Source organism: Leptosomus discolor, chromosome 1 (genome assembly GCF_034619465.1).
Source record: "Leptosomus discolor isolate bLepDis1 chromosome 1, bLepDis1.hap2, whole genome shotgun sequence".
Classification (NCBI taxonomy): Eukaryota; Metazoa; Chordata; class Aves; order Leptosomiformes; family Leptosomidae; genus Leptosomus; species Leptosomus discolor.
The window spans coordinates 15552866-15570568 of NC_141391.1; the positions used below are offsets into that span (position 1 = coordinate 15552866).

Consider the following 17703-nt stretch of genomic DNA (forward strand, 5'->3'; position numbering starts at 1 on the left):
TGCTTTATTGTAGTAACGAGATTACAAAATACATTACAAATGACTGAGTGGGCAAAAATGCACTGGTCTGGTATTCTAGCATTTAAAAGTATATATAGGGAATGCTTCTTACTCAATCGTTATGACTGTGGAGAGAGTTGAGGGAATTAGTCTATTAGTCTAATAAAACAAAAATCCAACTGAAATTGATATAGTAACTCCAAAGATTTCATTTTATTTATTCATCTGTACAACAGAGGTGAGACAATCCCAGTAAATGAGTTGAACTTAATTTCTACAAACTAAGGAACTGCAGTTCTAAGAAGAATTGTTCCCAAACTCTTCAAGTCAAAACTAGAAGTTTTTCACCAAACAATGCAATTAAGAAAAAAAAAAAAAAAATAATCACAAAAGTTGCTTCAAATCACTCTTCCCCTGTACCTCAATCTCAGTAAAAACCAAACCAGCCTTGCTACCCTCATTTCAGGCATATGGCTGGTGCTATTAAGACTACTCATTTGCCATGGTTGGCTGGAGTCGGCTGGGCCTCTGACACAAGGTTTTACTACTCCATGTGAAAAAGGAAAAAAAAGCATCGATACAGCCACTTTAACACTGCATGTCAGGATGAACCATTGCTCAACCAAAAATTTAACCTGTGCCAGAGCTGTAGCCTTACCTCCCCCGATGTGTTGTACCCCAGCCCTGACAGACCTACGCGCGGTTCCCCTTGCAACCTTCCTCAGCTGTTGCCACCTCCCGCCTGTGCCTGACATGACGGACTAGCGCCAGCAGTAACCAGCATGGTCAAGTCCCACCACGCCAACCCTCTTCACCAGGGAGAGGTCTACAAGCGGAGCCTGAGCAGGACTGAACGATCATTCAGCGACACAAGGAGGTGCAGACCTGTGTTTCTTGATCCTTGCTCTAGTTTTCTGTACACCAGTGTAAACCAGGAGCCCATCTACTGAAGTCAGCAGGCTTACCTCATGGTAAATGCAGAAGGGATATGGAAGTAGCATCAGCCATCTTGCACACGAACCCCAGTGTATTTGGGGCTTAATCTAAAGGCCTTCTGAGAGATGCCCCCTTGCCTTCAGTGGGCTTTTGACCAGACCTCTGTACACATGTGCAGCAGTAACAAGTTCCGAAAATAGTTGTAAAAATGCAGATTATAGTCTTCTAACACACTATCTTACAGATTTTCTCTGTGTAACTTTCAATGCTTATCAAATGCTGCTAAAACATTGCATACAGCTTCATAATAATAAAAAACAAGAGCAAAGCAATTGCTACATTCAACTTAAAAGCCAATTTTTAGATGCAATTTTTGTATTTTATGATGGCACAACTACTTTTTTCCATTTTATCTTCAATTGCACATGCTTCATTAGGACATGCTAGAAAAAAGAAGCCATGACTTGCACAGTCTGTTTTCTTATAAGGACCCATTTACAGAAAAGGGTTGTGGGCTATGTCCAGTCTGTCCACGCCTCCTGCAGCTAGTCTCACTGTATCGCCTGTTAAGGACACTCCCTGCAGGTCACTGGTGAGCTTATGACTGATGTTTGCAGTACTCATTATCACCTTCTGTACAGTTAACAAACCCTGTCCCTTTATAGCCTGAATTGTTCAAAATCCAAAATTTCTAAACTAAAGTTCGCATCAAACTTCAAAATAAATACAGTGTAATACAAAATATTAGGAAAAACCCCATTTTACTTGCAAAAGCTTATGCTCTGTCTCAAAGGTATCTTGTTTAACCTACTATATCCATTATGGAACACACTGGATTTACGCAATACGTGAGAAATAATTGAACTTGGAATTGCAATGATGCAATCTACTGTGCTAGTAATTAGCTATTACAGAGACTTGTATGTGCACCTTAAAATGACTCAGTACGTGTGTTTCTTTAAATTTGGTTACAAATACTAGAAAAAGAAAATACTGTCTCTACAAAGTGCTGAGTTCCTCTTCTTATGAAAGCCAATGCAAAAAAATCAAGATGTTTAAAGAGCTTCTCAACATTTTGCAGGATCACACCCAAGACAGGATGATGACAAGCCTGTGATCATCTTTATGAAAGGAACTCTTTCAGAAGTTACAACAGCTGTGATAGGATGGGTTCCCAACACTGTCTCCCCTGAAGTCTCTTTAAATGATGGCATCGTGTTCATCGCTGTAACAGAAACACAGTAATTAATGTTCTGCACTACAACAACAGTCAACATGAGAAACAGCCACCCAGCTGCTGCTAAAAAGGTTATTTTGTGAACAGAGGCCATCTTGCTGGGAAGGGCTAAGAGTAGATTGATCTGGGAGTTACAGTCCTCTCTGAGCCAAGGCTGAAGTTAACAGAACAATTCCATTTTGTCAACACTCCTCCAGGTCCAGCAGAAGAGTAGCTCCACAAAGAAGCAGCACACCCAAGACAAGACTGGACCTACTACCTCCTGTCCCCCAGTCTGATATCATAACGGAGAGAAACCAGTTGCCTGGAAGAAGTTGGTGGCAGAGAATCTGTTCAAATCAGTGTTTTTCAACCTGTAGTCTACAGGCTGTCTGAATCCCACAGACAACTTTAAAGGGTCTTGAAAAGATAACTAAGCAAAGCAGCTTACGCTTTCTCAATAGGCTTGTATTTGCTGTACAGGGAAAACAGCAGCAGCCTGCAGCTCCAAGAGGGTGGAAGTCACTGGTGTACACAGTGAACAAGTGACTTGAGGTGGGATCCAGCCTATATCTTTCAATATCCACAGCACAGACTTCCTTATCTAAGACTCCTAGCTGCCCTCACAGTACGTGAATACAAAACCGCAAGGATAAGCTGATTCATCTGACAGATTTACCCTACTTTAGGGTAATATGGATGATATGAAATAACTAGTTCAGATGCAGATGCCTGTATTCAGTTAAATGAGTTCTACTTCTGATTTCATGGGCTTCTGAAAAGTACTTAAAGAAAGTTCAGCACATACAATTTTATGGACAAGTTTCTGGAGTTGAGAACAAGATAACACAGAAAACTAAGTATTAGAAATTAACTAGTCGGCCTGCTTGTATTGCAAGGTAGGGCAAAAGTTTGAGTTTGTGTATCGACAACATTCAAATACTGTGCTTTTAAAAATGTGAATAATGGCCACATAGCCTGTTAATGTTTTCTGTGGCAATAAATAAATGAATCAACTCAATGGTGGTGGCTTAAGAATGGGGAATATTACATGTCTGGCTTTAAAACTAGCTGCTCAAACTAGACCTGAAGGTACATGAAAGGTGATACAAAAGAGATGGTAACAGAGTTCCAACAAAACGTCATACAAGTAATAGAAAATAGAGCTACTACAAAAAACATTAATGGCAAGGGGGAGGAAAACACCAAAGAGTGAATAGATATAGAGAATCTAGGACAAAGCATCAGGAAGAACCAGAAGTCTTGCAAATTGCAGCAAACATTTCAAGGAAACATTAATTATTCATGGAATAGCTAAAGGACAGAGATGCTTTAAAAAAACAAAATGATTTTATGTAATAGATCAGAGAAAAAACCCACACAGAAGAGAGGCATAATAATAATGAGGAATAGCTGAAGTGGTGAAAGACAAAATATCACAGTCAAATCTCTTAATGATATTAATATAATGTAAATTAAACAAATGTATGTGTTGAAGTTCATTCTTCTTGTTTTGTTTGTCCTTGTTCCCCTCAAGGAAGTAATAAATTGACAAGGGACAATCCCTTGGGAACTTACATGGTTCTGTACTGAATGCCTCTTCTAGAGTGATAGGCTTTGCATCCGATGTAGAGAATAACTAGGACTCCAAGTGTGAGCACAATGCCACCTACAAAACTGCCCACATCAAATCTGGAGGTTTTGGCTATGACAGCCTCAGATTTTGACGTGGCTAAAAAGAAGAAAAAGACACTTTTTACAGAGCTTGCAAAATAGTGTTTTGAGGGACTCCTCCATATCCTGCCCTCCCCACTGACACATCATCTACACACAATTAGACAAATTTAACACAGATCAACTGACAAGATACTGGCCAAGCACACTGAAACCTAGAGCTCTGATTTTAAGTGCCAGATTCTGGTGATACTGGAGCAGCTGATCCAACTACTTGCTGTGTCTAAAGACTGACTGCCCCTTCTCCTCGCCACCTCCCTCTTCGCCCTGCCTTTTTACCCCCTGCTCTCCCCTCCTTCCACACATGCGGCTCCCGCCCTTCTTAGGCCAGTTCTAGTGTTTCTCGTACCCTCCATGAGCCAGTTTAACTCACTAAGTTGGCCTGAAATTAACCCAAGCAGAAAAGAAGTTGCTTTTGGTCAGTGAGTCAGCCCATAGAGGGGTCTAATAACCACAAAGTAAGTCAGCACAGTTACATGGTGGGAGTAACACACTATTGGATTGCTTTACTTGTCTCATGTACCCTTACTCTCCAAGTGAGATCACTCGGCAGCCCAACACAAATATGGACACAGATAACATGACCTCAGATAAGCCATAGCAGTTTCCATATGAAAACTGGTTTTACCCGCTACAAACTCCCACCAAAAGACCCAGTCTGTGCCCATCTCTATTTATACTTGCCACAGGGAGCATTCCATGGCTAACTAAAAGTTCTGCTGATGACAGCTACCCAGTAACACTGCACTGACATGTGAGCAACCCCAATCTGTTAGAAGTGTAAGCATGAAGTGGTGTGAACAAGCAGCTAACCACAAAGAAATACCGAATACTACACCTACTGTTTTTGTATTAAAGGCTACTGTATTTGACAACTTATACATGAAGTGTGACTCATTCATAGTCATACTCTACCCTCCACTGGGGATAAAAGCCATTACATAGCTACAAATGTCGCTAACAGAACTCAGTCTTTCCACAAAGCCCACAGACATATTTTGAGCCACAGGTCAGCTGTGAAAAAATAAGTATTAGAGATGAGTTCAAGTAAGCTGTGGAAGGGAGAGCTGAACAAATACAGAAGTTATATTCAAAAGCCAGGCTCTCTCCTAACATTGCTAATCTCCTTGCTGGAGGCTGCTGGTCAGAGCACTTGCATTTCCCCCCTTCCCCAAAATATGCCATGTCTCTCAGGTTAAGTGAAGCCTTATTTAAATAAGTGGAATGCTCAGAGCAACATTATTGTAGCTAACTTAGTAATAAAACCACACTTACTCTCATTTTTCAGTGTGCAAATACCTTCTTTGCAGTTATACTACTGCAAAACTAACAATTCTACAGTTGTCCAACACATACCAACATACATGCAAGCCTTTATGAGCTTCTTGAAACATGAACTCACCTGTTACAGAAGTGAAAGACATCTTGGAAGTGGTCACCACTGTAATATTGAGTTGTGATGATGTGACTGATGAAGCTGTGGTGGATCTTCTTGTCTGGCTGGTTTTGGTAGGCTGAGTTGTCAAGGTGACAGACATAGCGGTGGTGGTGGTTTTGGTGGGCTGACTGGTACTGGTCAGATGAGTAGTATTGGTGGACATACCTGGGAAATTTTTATTTGTGATATCACACAGAAAAATACATAAAAATAATAAACTGTACACGTATTGGATAAGATAGCACTTATCATTCCCAAATAGAATGACAGAGTAACAACGAATGCCACTGCATGGATATCCAGGCTTGCATACAGACTCTCCCCCTATTCATTTCCTTTGGAAAGACTTCTGATTTCTGGGGCTCAAGGTCAGGACAGGCTGTAAAGAAAACCTGGAAAATATGTGATAACTTTTAGAAGGGTCTTTTTTTTTTTTTTTTTTTTTTTTAATAACACTATCCAATTCCATAGAATCATGCCTAACTTAGAGTATTTTAAAATGTGGTAACATTCTGGATCAAGAGTAACTTTCCATTTGAACCACCCAACTTTTCAGATAACTAATCTTTTCTGGTAAGATTGGATTTTGCATGAAAACACACACCACACACACACCCCACTCCCCCAGTTTTAGTAATGATTTAGTCTTTCATTTGCTTTTGAATGAAACACTGGCTTTACTAAGACTGCATGTTTGTTAAACGTACCAGAGAGAATTCTGTATGTATGTTAAACTTAAGGTTCAAAAGGTTTTCCACACATGACACCAGTTTGACTAAAGTAAATCTGCTGGCTTGTATCATTTAGTAGGCAGCTGTCTTGCCACGGTTAAAACAAAGACTGGAATGCTGTTTCACAAGTTTAACTGACACCTAAGTCTTTAACTTTTACTCTGCTTTTACCTAACACTTCCCCTTCCCTCCTCAGAAAGCAGTAATGAACTCTTCAGAATAAAAATACCATGAAGCAAAATTCAAGAATATAGATATTTATATTAAAATCCTTAGAACCCTAGTAGAAGGCAGCCAGCTAGAATGATCTTAAGAGTGATTAGTTATTTTTCTAAGGAACTAACAAGAAACATGAGCCTGTTATGCAACTAACATTTCTCTAAGCAGACAATATGAGGCAAATAGCTTTTATGTAAGAGGGAATTTTAAGGAGAAAAAGCTCCCTTTGCAGCTGTCTACTTCTGTATTATTTCTATAACCTCACACAAACTGGGTTCATTTTAAACACCACAAAAACTTTTCATTGTGGACATTCAAACGTCTAATTACACCAATGTTTTCTTGAAATTGTCTAAAACTAGAACAACTGAAGAATAGTTAGTTTTATCTCAATTCTACAGTAAACTTGATATTCAATTTCTGCTGCTTTTATACAGCATCTAAAATGTTTTTATAGACTAATCCTCCCGTAAGTGTGGTTGAAAATGTGAGTAGCTACACACAGAATGCTAGGACTTAAGTATCAGTGCTTCCAGTACGGACGTGAACATCAAAAACTTAAAAAAACCCCAACCCCAAACAATACAACAACGTAAGCATTCAGAAAGGAACTGGCCTACACAACACTTTTCTGAGACATTTAACATTAAAACTACTGAAACAGGCCAATACAGTCCCCAGTAAATCTTATTTATTTTACTATTCTTTGATGTTATAATTGTATTGTGCCATAACCCTAGGAAACACTTTGAAATGAGCATTCATTGAGATGGAACAGTTGGAGTACTATATTCATGTGCTTACCTTGATACAATTAGGAAATTCAGTTCCTCTATGAAGCATGTGTAAAATACATCAGATAAAATTCAGGGCACATTTTAATACTGACAGGTAAACTCCCCAAAGGCACAATGATCTATAAATATCAAATGGTTCCTCATTGTACAAAACAGGCAAGGAAATGTCTATATGGAAACCACCTACAGCTGTATGACATGAAATCACACCTGGTAACTGCATTCCTAATATAAAAGATACCAAAAGCAAGACAAATCTGAATGCAAGTGTCCACCAGTCAGTATTCTGTGGTTTGGTGTTTGGCTTTTTTGAGCCACGATTTCTGAGTGTCAAACTGGCTTCTGTTTCTGAGCAATACAATGGCTAATTGTTCCATGGGTAACATTATTAAATGATGTTACACAAAGGTGGTAGTTATTCCATGGGCTATTACCCTACAGAAAACCTGAGTCAGCACAAAAAACATCCAAGCAGCTATCACGAGGAATTTCAGCAAATTCGCATGTTACTTCCCCTCCCCCCCCCTTTCCTACTAGCAATCCTTTTTTATTACTTTATCAAGATTACAGCACTTGGTGATGTAACATTAAGAGTAAAATCTGGTTAATCTCCTACAGACTTATCTTTCATGATCCATTTAGCATCAGCCATTTCAAAACATCAGTAGGAGGCTAAGGCAGCTGGGGAATTTGGGAAGCTGACATGAATTGGGCACCAATCTGTTCTTCTGTTTCTTTGAAAAATCTTACCCATACTATTTTACCCAGAGAGTTAAGATGAAAGAACGTTTGCTAGCAACATCTGTCCTTTTACCTTTACTTCCCTAATTACTTTTCCCCTAAAAGACCAGCTGGGCTCCACTGAACATCACGCTAAACAAACCCAGACTGCCTGAGCTAATTTTTATTATTTAAAAAGGATGCATGCCAGTAACACAGTTTACATTTGTGACACTTTTTTAAGAGGCAAGTATTTTACTTGGTATGCTACCTGTGTTTAAACATTAAATAGCCATGCTATATCCATCAACCCAACTATCTATGTAGGGTAAAGATAAGAATTCTTAGCAGCACTACACCCTTAATGTTCTAACTCAACAAGAATGAACACAACAACTCAAATTGCATAAGCACCATGCTAACATACAAAATAATTATTACTGAATGTTCTTCCTAAAACAAATAAATACCCTCCTCTGCATGGAAAATGACTGAACGAAATAGACTTTTGCTTCTGCCATGAAAAGCTCCCCACCAAAAAGCAGAGCCTTTAAGCCAAATTAAGAACATATATTCAGCAGTCTTTATTCTGAAGAGGCTGAGACAGATAAGCAAAATGGATGAACATTGTCTTAAAATCTCTGAAGTTTCTAACAAAAAAAAAAAAAAAAAAAAAAAAAAAGAGAAGGATGTGAATCATAAGCCATGTGAAGCAAGGCACAGCTGTCTGTTAGGTTTGTACTGTGCCCAACAGTAAAGGGCTCAGGCGTCGCTCTGCTGTTACTACCCAGACACAGTAAAGCTCAGACCTCTGCAAGGAACCCATACTCAGGGCTGGAGCAGCGGGCGGAAGGGCTGGAGCAGAACGTGGGTGAACACCTGCGGTTTAACAATGGATCTACACACAGGGAAGGCCCTAAGGCAACAAGGGGATTACAAAAATCTCTCCAACTTTCCAAGTTGGACATGCATAAACTGGTGCACTGCAGGCAGTGGAATGAGGCACGGCACCACTTCCTTGCGATCAAAAGGAAGGTCTTCGCGGAGATACTTTTTTTCCTGGCAAGTATTTTATTCTTAAATGAGTAACAAGCAACTTTCGAGCATGGTAGCTCAGGGGTTATCTAGAGACTAGAGAGATACAGAGTGAGAGTTGTACTGGAGATGGAATGACATAGCTAAGACCTTACAATCAGCATAAAACTCCACAATACACAAAGTAACTTATGGTAGGGACAATATTTCTGCCCTGCTTTCACATGGCTCTTAGCACAAAGGGGACCCAGTTCATGCACGTGACTAGCTTCGCTTCTCTCAGATACCACCTTTCATCTGCGCATTACAAACTGAACTACTACATGACATTAATTCTTATCCAGTCTTTACCGATGAAGGTGGTGAAATATGCCTGTACAAGTTCTTCCAGAAGATAATTTTTTAATTTCCTTTTTTAATAATCTCACATTGACATAGCCAACAGGTGGAATATTGCAAATACAAGTGAATGAACTGTTTGTTTGTATCCCAGGTTAGATATCTGCTTTCAGACTCTACTAGTTGATCTAACACAGCTGTTTCTTTTTTCTACAAAGATGTGTCTTGTCAAACACATTACTTATGTTGGGAGCATCAGGACTGCAACACTGCTGCCTTGGGAAATCATTCCTACCCACAGTTCTTTTACCAAGTTGTGAAGGAAAGACAGTAGCGCTAGAACAATCCAAAAGTACCCGTGACAGATTGTCCCAGATCTGCTTCTCATGTCTTGCCTGAACTCCACTGTTTCGTGCTATGAGCTCTATAAGGACTATTTTCTATGCTTTAAGGTGCCATGAGTCTTACCTAAAATGAAATGGAGTCTTACTCTTGAAACTCAAGCCCCCAGGACTTCGTTATACCCTATATCTATTTACTGTGAAATAACACTAGACAGATATGCACTGTTTGCACAATAACCTATTCATCTTTACTCCATGAAAATGGAAGATGTTTGCTTAGAGATAAAGAATGAACATTAAAAAGACCAACTTCTTTGAAGTCTTCCTGTTTTTCAATGGCACCACAAATGTCATTGCTTCTACTGATGAAGCATGCTACCTAAATGTGACAACCAGTATTGGTCCATTTCAGAGTTGTTTTACATGTTGCCTCCCAGCCCTAAAATGATAATGACTCTCTCAAATACCCACTTTTGAGGAATATTTCTTTAGAATCTGGTATGCTCTGGGGTAGGTTTAGAGCTAGCTTCTAGGTTCACAGTAATGGACAGATGAACAGATACGTACCTACTGTAGACGTTGCTGTAGATTGTGTGGATGATGTAACAGTGAGATTGGATGAACTGCTATTGTCTTCAAGGAAAAAAGAAAACCAGAAAAGAAATGTTATTCATTTTCATTTTAACATACTATAATTAAAGTACCCACAACACATGCTTTCTTCAGGGTACCTGTGTTTGCAGGCTACAAGTGGGAATAGAGCAGCGAGTATTCCAACCCAAAGCAGATGGTTTCATCCCCCTGCAAAATGCTTCCACACCTCAGTGCAGCAAGAATATAGTTACACTGTATTCACAGCAGCGCCCTAACGTTTTGCATCTGAATTCTTTACATCTCTTTTCACTCTCTTCCACTTGTGTGTCATGCCCTATTCCAGTTGTTGCTACCAGCCATACTGTTATTGACTTTCTTGACCTACTTAAGCACGGCGGGTTTTATTTTTTCAGTTCCATTTCCTGTCCCTCAGTCTTTTCTTTCATATTGTTGCATCTCTGTTACAAACTGGGCTCATGCTAGGAACATACTGTAGTTGTCTCAAGTAGGGACAGACCAAAACATCTTTCTGTGGGCTTATGCTCTCTTGACAGAAAAAGGGTCCTAAGTACCTGTTTCCAAAGACTTGAAATATAAACCATGTTTCAATCTTAACGGTTTTGTCCTTCCCTCCTTTCTTTCACTTCTACTTTTCCAGTTCTCTTTTTATTCCCCTTCCTACTCATGTTACTTCTAGGTTCTCAGGCACCCTCCCACTCTCATTTCTGTCCTCATTGCTGCATCCCTCTTCAATGTTTCTTACAGGTTAACAATCTCTTCCTCCTGGCAAAGATCTACTGGGCTGTTTGGTAACTCTGATTCTTGCAAGTGTCACTGCCCGTACTTCCCTCCCTTCATTCTGCACTGTTGTTTACGCCCATTCTCTGATTACTCTTTTCACTGAAGTAACTGATCTTTCACAGCATCTTCCCACACTGCTAGCGCAGCAGCTCTATCGCTTTTCAGCATGGCTGGAAAATAAAGTGCATAACCTCAGAGATCACAAGAACAGCAACACAGCTATCAGAATCAAGAAGCAGGCCTATTTCCTTTGAACAGATATGCTGTTCTTACCGCTGAAAACTCTAGTCTGAAACAGTTTTGTCAACCCTCTTTGCAATTGCATACATGTTATGAGCAAGCTCAGGTTTAGGAACAAGTGCAACAAATTTACACTTTCATACAAGCTACCAAAAAGCAGAAAAAAAAAAAATTACAGAGGGAATTACTTTGCTTTTTCTTTGATATAATCACAGCCATTTAGCCCCACCATTGCGTACTGCATGCACGACCCTTACACTGACATACCTGGGATATTAAGTTGCAGATTTAATTGCCTTTGAGAAACAGTCCATGATTGTACAATTACAACACATCATTTCTTGGATATGTTGACGTTTATACCAGTCTAAGCCATGGATATGCCTGAGGCTAAACCTTTCCCAACACTGTCCCAAAACTGAAACCAGAATACAGCTTTGGGTTTCCCCAAAGTTCTGAGTGCTTGCTTCTGCAACCCTGGGAACACATCTGGATGTGGGCTGCATGCTCATACAGGTGAAAAGAAGCCACGTACACTGCCTGGAATTTGGGTGTGAGTCAGTAATGTAATTAACACAAAATAGAGTGAGTCAACGAGCAGAGTATTGGCTATCCATCCCACTTGTTGGCCAACAGCAAATGAGATGAGAGAAGCAGTACAGGGCAAAAATGACTCAAGGAATATGCCTTTTACATGGCACATGCTTAAAGGTGTACAGCCTAACGCAGTCAGAATGAGATTACACTATGAAATAAACATATACTTCAGCAATGAGTTCAAGAACAGTGGACTTAGAATCCATTTTGACGTTAAAAATCCAATGAAAAAGTGCCTTGTCTCTTTCTCAAGATCATTGAATTCTAGCCCAGCAGACTTCTTGAGCTGGTGGTTCTCTTTTTAACTGTAAATTGATGTCGGCACGCATTTCTAGTTCTATACATAAAATTTTCCCATTTTACTTCTCCTCTCTCTGTTGTTCTGGCACACCTAAGTATATGAGGATGGAGTTGTGTTCTACTGTTCCTCTTAAATATTTCTGGTTGTCCCAGAACAGATGCGACAATTGGAGTACCTCCCTCCTGCCCTACAGGTCTTCATAATTCCATAAAATAAAAGGCAAACTATTACAGGACAGTTTAAGGCACACAGTAATACATACTGCTTTTCTCGATGCTAAGGAACAGCAATAGAAATGCCAAGAGTATTACCTTGCAACTTATGGCCTGGAATCGTAGTAAAGGGTGTGGTACTGCTGGAGTTGTGAGTCTCTTCATTTCCTAAATAAAACCCAGGAAGAGTAAGATAGTTTTAGATGCTTTATTACTACGAAGTGAAAAAAAAAAAAAAAAAAAAAAAAAAAAAAGTACAACATCTGTCACTTGCTTTGGGCATATAAATGACTAAACTACCAAGGATAGGAGTTAGGTATAATGATGATATAAAAGCACGGTAGCACAACGGCGTGCTTTTAGCACATTAAAAACTACAACATTTGCAAAACCCAACCATCAAATGCACTGGAACTCCTTCCCATCCTCAGTTTTATCTTCCCCATCATCACCATCCCAAGTTCTCTTCTTCCTTGAGATAAAAGGAGACTGAAAGAAGCAGAAAGGAGAGAAAAGTAGAGAAGAAGAAAAGTAGGAGAAGTAGAAAAGCAGACTGAAAGAGGTAGAAAATCAGGCACCTTGCTTCAGTAATAACATATGATCTGCATCACCTACAGCGGAAGGAAACGAACTTCTCATGTAAATCTTTTCTTCTAAAGTCTGAAAGGCCTTTGCAGGCAGATGGGCACTTGCTCTGCCCCTACATGGACAGCATGGTAAGACAATAAGCTCCACTAAGAAGTTGCATTGCTTAGTTTGTGACTAACAGCATGTTAATGCCTGCACTGAGCATCTGGCAGGCTGGGAGTGGGATAGAGAAGGATCACATCTCTGGTTCAATATCATCATACCCTAAAGACTGATTGAGGCCTGATTACTCTGTCCTCAGGCCTGGTCTACAAACAAGTGGTAAAATTTAAAGATAAACCACACAGAATGAAAAGTCTGGCATTCACATGCATGCAAGAGGATCAGTTGTGGATTCTGCCTTTGTCAAGTAGAGTTTAGTTTTGATCACTTATAACAATACTCTGCTAAAGGTAAGCAAATAACCAGAAATAGGCCATTTTCTTAGTTACAAAACCTTAGCGAAGATTTCAGAATGGTAAAGTTTGCAAATACCAATGGCAAACCACTCATAGTAGTTTACCCCTGCAATATCAAGGTTGAGGGCAGCACTGCAAGATATGTTAGACTGTTTAATTAGGGAGCTTAGGTAAAACAAACAAACAAGAAAAGGAGGATGGGCCACAGCTAAACTAAGCTTCCCCAGGAAGGACCCAATCCTGCAGAAAGTGGTCTACCTCAGAGCTAGCTCCCCGGCCTTTAACAGTGCTCTGACTGAGGAAGCTAAGCCAACAGAAAACTGACATTACCCGCTCCTCTACCGCGCACAATGTTTTTTGCTGCCTCGATCAGTTGAATGGGCTCCCTGTAGGATTAGATGAAAGAGAGGGGCCGGAACCAGAGGTGGAAGGGAAGACAGGCCTGTATTAGTCCTAGTTCAGATCAGCTTGGACTGCACACCTTGAAAGAAGTCAAGGAACTTATCCAGCTTAAAAGATACAATTTTTTTTTCTTCCTCAAAAAAACCCCAAACATTGGTAAGTTTCTAAATTTGGATCACAAGGAGCTGCTCCAGAATACAAATACATCTTAATATGGGGTACTGCATAAGTATATGCCGCATGGGAACACGTGGCAGAGAATGGGACAGGTGAGAAAAAGAAAATCTTGAAATGACATTGTTCCCAAACGGTTCTCCATCCTCAGACTGTGGTTTTGGATTTGAAGCCGTGTCTATCACTGCATGGACAGCAGGAGACTTCAACCAGGGAGGCAGGAAGGACTCCTCGGTTAAGGCAAAGGGAAAAGCAGCACATGCTTTTAGGCAGCGACGGCTCTGATAACAACTGGAGACTCTCGTTCGAGCCCACAGCCTGCACAGCGCACCTGGCCCAAAGTGAAACAGAGTGGGTTTCTGGCCTTCTCCAGGGAGCAGAAGTGCGAGGGTTGGAAGTCTGCACTGATCCCGGTGTACACGTGCAGGCGTGGGCATGGGCAAGAAGGGGTAGAAAGCCAGCAGCCAGCTGCAGCGTGGAAGGTCCTGCACACGAGCAGAGGTAAAGCTCTTTGGGCCACAGGATTAGATGCAATATTGGGCCTACAAATCTTGAGAAGAGGAACTCTGGGCTGATGCTTGCTCCCACTGTGATCCAGAGGCAAGAGGGCGGGAAAGGATCTCTGTGTTCATTTTTCACAACGAAACAGAACCGAACCAAGGAAATACTCAACCTAAAACAATGCACCAAAGCACCACATACTGGAAAAGGACAGGGAAAGGGGATCACCAAAGTTTTTGTCAGACAACTCTTGTTTTCCTCTATTTAAGGTCAGGTGCAGATGCAGCTGAAAACATAACTGCTTGTGGCTGGCCAGGGTGTATCTGAAGGCAAGCGTGCTTCCTGTGAAATGCTACAGCACATTTAAGATAAATATATCACTAAGGACTCGCAGGCTTTATGTCTAGTCTAACTAAACCTCCTGCTGCAGAAAGATGTTGGTATATAAACTCACATTTTTACTCAGCAAAACTTTGCACATTCATTTTGGGGACATTTCAAAAGTCAAAAATAAAATTCTGTCTGGGCGTCTTCTCTTTTCAAGTTTGATGCACAGCAACTAAGGAGAGCTTTATGTCCAAGCCATTCTGCTTTTGTTGGTTTAAAAACCAAAAAGTAGAGAGGCACTGACAAAGCACAGTCCATCAGAAAGAACTCTGACTTGCACAGTAACCTCTAAGCAATCCAAATGAGTAACAGTTGAGGTGCTGGAATGGTTAAAGCAGAGACAGTAGAGTAGCAACATGAATATAACCATCCCCTAGAGAGTCTCCACCATCAGGATACTCGTTCTTTCAGTTGAAATGGATGAAACACAAATTCTGGAGATTAAACCAAAAACAAGCCCCTGACTCCAAATCTGCTGTAACATCTGCCAGGGCAATTTTGACAAATTGTAAATTCAATTCCCTGCTATCTGGAAACTGTATATTCCTCTTCCATTTGTCTCAACAAGGTCTTTTGGTACCTATTTTTGAAGTGGCATTCTTGATGTACCAAAAAGGTAGGTCACTCCAAGACAGAGGCCAGGCAGGATTAGTTTAGCAACTTTTTGGACAGGTCCTCATGCCTTAACATTGTGAAATTACCCCACCGTCTTGCAAAGGAAAGCGTAAACACCGTTGAGTAGATGCTTAAGGAAACAACACGGACCCAAGTAAGCGATTCTCAACCCTGATCAATTTGAGACTGAAAAACTACACCTTTTTGCTGTCACTCAAGAATCTAAGGGAAGTCAGGAGATGCCAAAATGCCAAGGATTTTTCCTAAACTGTAACATTTTGGTGATGTTTCTTCCACTGACTTGACTGACAGAAGTAAACTCTCCACCTGAGTAAAAGAAAAGCATTATATTGAAGTAACGAGCCTGGCCAAAAACCTTAACTGGAGTGAGAACAAATCTACTGCCGCTTTCACTTTTTGAAAATCATAGTATTTGATGGGTTTTACACTTTCTCCTGTAGTGTTCATGAGTGAATCACAAACTTTTGCTGAAACCAACACAAATCCCAGCATTAGTTTCTGGAAGTTTCTGAGTAAGTAGGCAGAAAAAAACCCCCAAACTTCAATAGGTATGTTAGATTGAGCCTTAAAGGGAACAACTTTTCTCAATGTATTAGAAATTGGGTCTAGACAACAAATTCATATATAAAGGAAGGACTACATTTGACTGTGAAAAGTTAGATGAGATCATCCCTGACCCAGGAGACAGCACTGGCCGCACGCTGAGCTAAACCAGCATATGCACTCAGGAAGCAGCGTGATAAAAGACAGATCAGGCCAATCTTACAGCTAATGAAACGACAGTCTATTGTTGTAAAATGGAGGCCACAAGATCTCAGCAAAACAGTAAACTTCTTCAAAAAAAGCTTGGTTTTGGAAGGGCAATTATAAAGCTGTTCATGTTCCTCATTTTACTTTTTTTGTATCAATTTGTATTAGAGCTTCACCAGATTAAACAACAGTGCGTTAATGCAGCTGGACTGCTTGATATTCCTCAACATTATTTATGGCAACTTATTTTTGGTACCTATCTTTCAACTTCTTTACTTTGGAAAATTGGGGGCCATCGTATTGGGGTATTTCAGTCTTCTGAAAAGGCAACTCTGGCAGCTCTGACTTCTGTATCTCTCACCGACATGCACACGAATAAAATGATTTTCCAGAATCTGGTCTTCTGCCACCTGAGCTAAGGCACAGGAGGCTGTGTACTGACTACCATCGGCCATCACAAAGAGGCACTGCTGCAAACGCCACAAAACACACCACCTGTCCCGTCAGCAAAGCCACGGTGACCCCCGAGCTGTTAAACGCCACTCGCCACGGCTACAGCACGCCTCGGGCAACAGCACCGAGCAGGGCGAGGAAAGCGTTCCCGTCGGTCTGGCCCTGCCGGGGCACCGCGGCTTCCCCGCCTTCTCCGCGACCCGCTGGCCCGGACGCGGGGAGGTCCCCGTCCCCCGCCCCTGGGACACCCGCAGGGGGCGGGATCGCCGCCCAGCCCCGGCCGCCCCCCGCGCAGCAGGTGGAAGCGCCGAGCCGGGGTGCGCGGGGTGCGCTTGGGCACCGCGGGGGGGGGGGCGGCCCCCCCCGCACACCCCGAAACGCTCCTTGGTGGTTGTTTTTTTTTAAAAAAATTACTGAATATTAAGCCTCTCCCCGCCCCCCGTGCCTGCTACCGCCGCGCTCCAGCGACCCTGGCCATGTGCAGGCGCCACCTCAGCTCCCGTTTGAGAGGGGGGGAAAAGAACGGACCCCCAGACCGCCGGAGACCCAAGCGAAGGGGCACTCGGCGGGGCACCCCCGGCCCCGCTCCCGGCCACTAGCGACACGCCGAGGCCTGTGTCCGCCCGGCGGAAGCATCGCATCAGCCACCGAGCGGAGCGGCTGCCGCCTCCGTGCCGGCGGAGAGGAGCAGCACCACGCCGCCGCCCGCCCGGCCCGCCCGGCCGTCTGTCCCCCCGCGGCCGCTACTCACCGGAGGCAGGTCCGAGGAGCAGCAGCAGCGCTGCCGCCTGCAGCGCGCCGGTGAGGAGCCGCATGGCCGCGAAGGGAGCCCCTGTCGCGGGGCCGCCGCAGCACGCCGGGCGCTGCCTGCCGGGGCCGGCGCGGCGCGGCGGGGCGGGGCCGCCGGGGGGTGGAGGGCCGGGCCGCGCCGGGGGTGGGTCCTGCTTGTGGGGTGGTCGCCGCTCGTCCCGCCCGCGGGCGGCTGGCGGTGCAGCCGTGCACGGTCTCCGCCCGGCGGGGCCGCCTCGGTGCAGGCCGGGCCCGGCGGCGCGGCCCGGTGTGGGCGCAGACGCCCGCGGCGTGGGCTCAGCCCGCTCGTC

General features: G+C 42.6%; 1 protein-coding gene across 1 annotated transcript; it reads right to left on the reverse strand.

The window, feature by feature from the left end:
- Positions 1-112: 112 nt before the first annotated feature.
- On the reverse strand, positions 113-17418 carry TMEM123 (transmembrane protein 123). Its single transcript, XM_086474390.1, has 6 exons — positions 17355-17418; positions 12354-12422; positions 10077-10142; positions 5289-5489; positions 3731-3884; positions 113-2161 (listed from the first exon to the last, which is right to left on the reverse strand). Exons 1-6 carry the CDS (start codon positions 17416-17418, stop codon positions 2137-2139), a joined length of 579 nt encoding a protein of 192 aa, XP_086330516.1. The 3' UTR covers positions 113-2136.
- Positions 17419-17703: the final 285 nt, after the last annotated feature.

Excerpts from the sequence above, each read along its gene's own strand:
- TMEM123 (XM_086474390.1), bottom strand. The coding sequence starts at position 17,418 with ATGCGGCTCCTCACCGGCGCGCTGCAGGCGGCAGCGCTGCTGCTGCTC. Across the intron at positions 10,143-12,353 it reads TCCAGGCCATAAGTTGCAAG|ACAATAGCAGTTCATCCAAT; the intron begins GTAATACTCTTG and ends TTTTCCTTGAAG. Across the intron at positions 2,162-3,730 it reads GGCATTCAGTACAGAACCAT|CGATGAACACGATGCCATCA; the intron begins GTAAGTTCCCAA and ends TTTCTGTTACAG.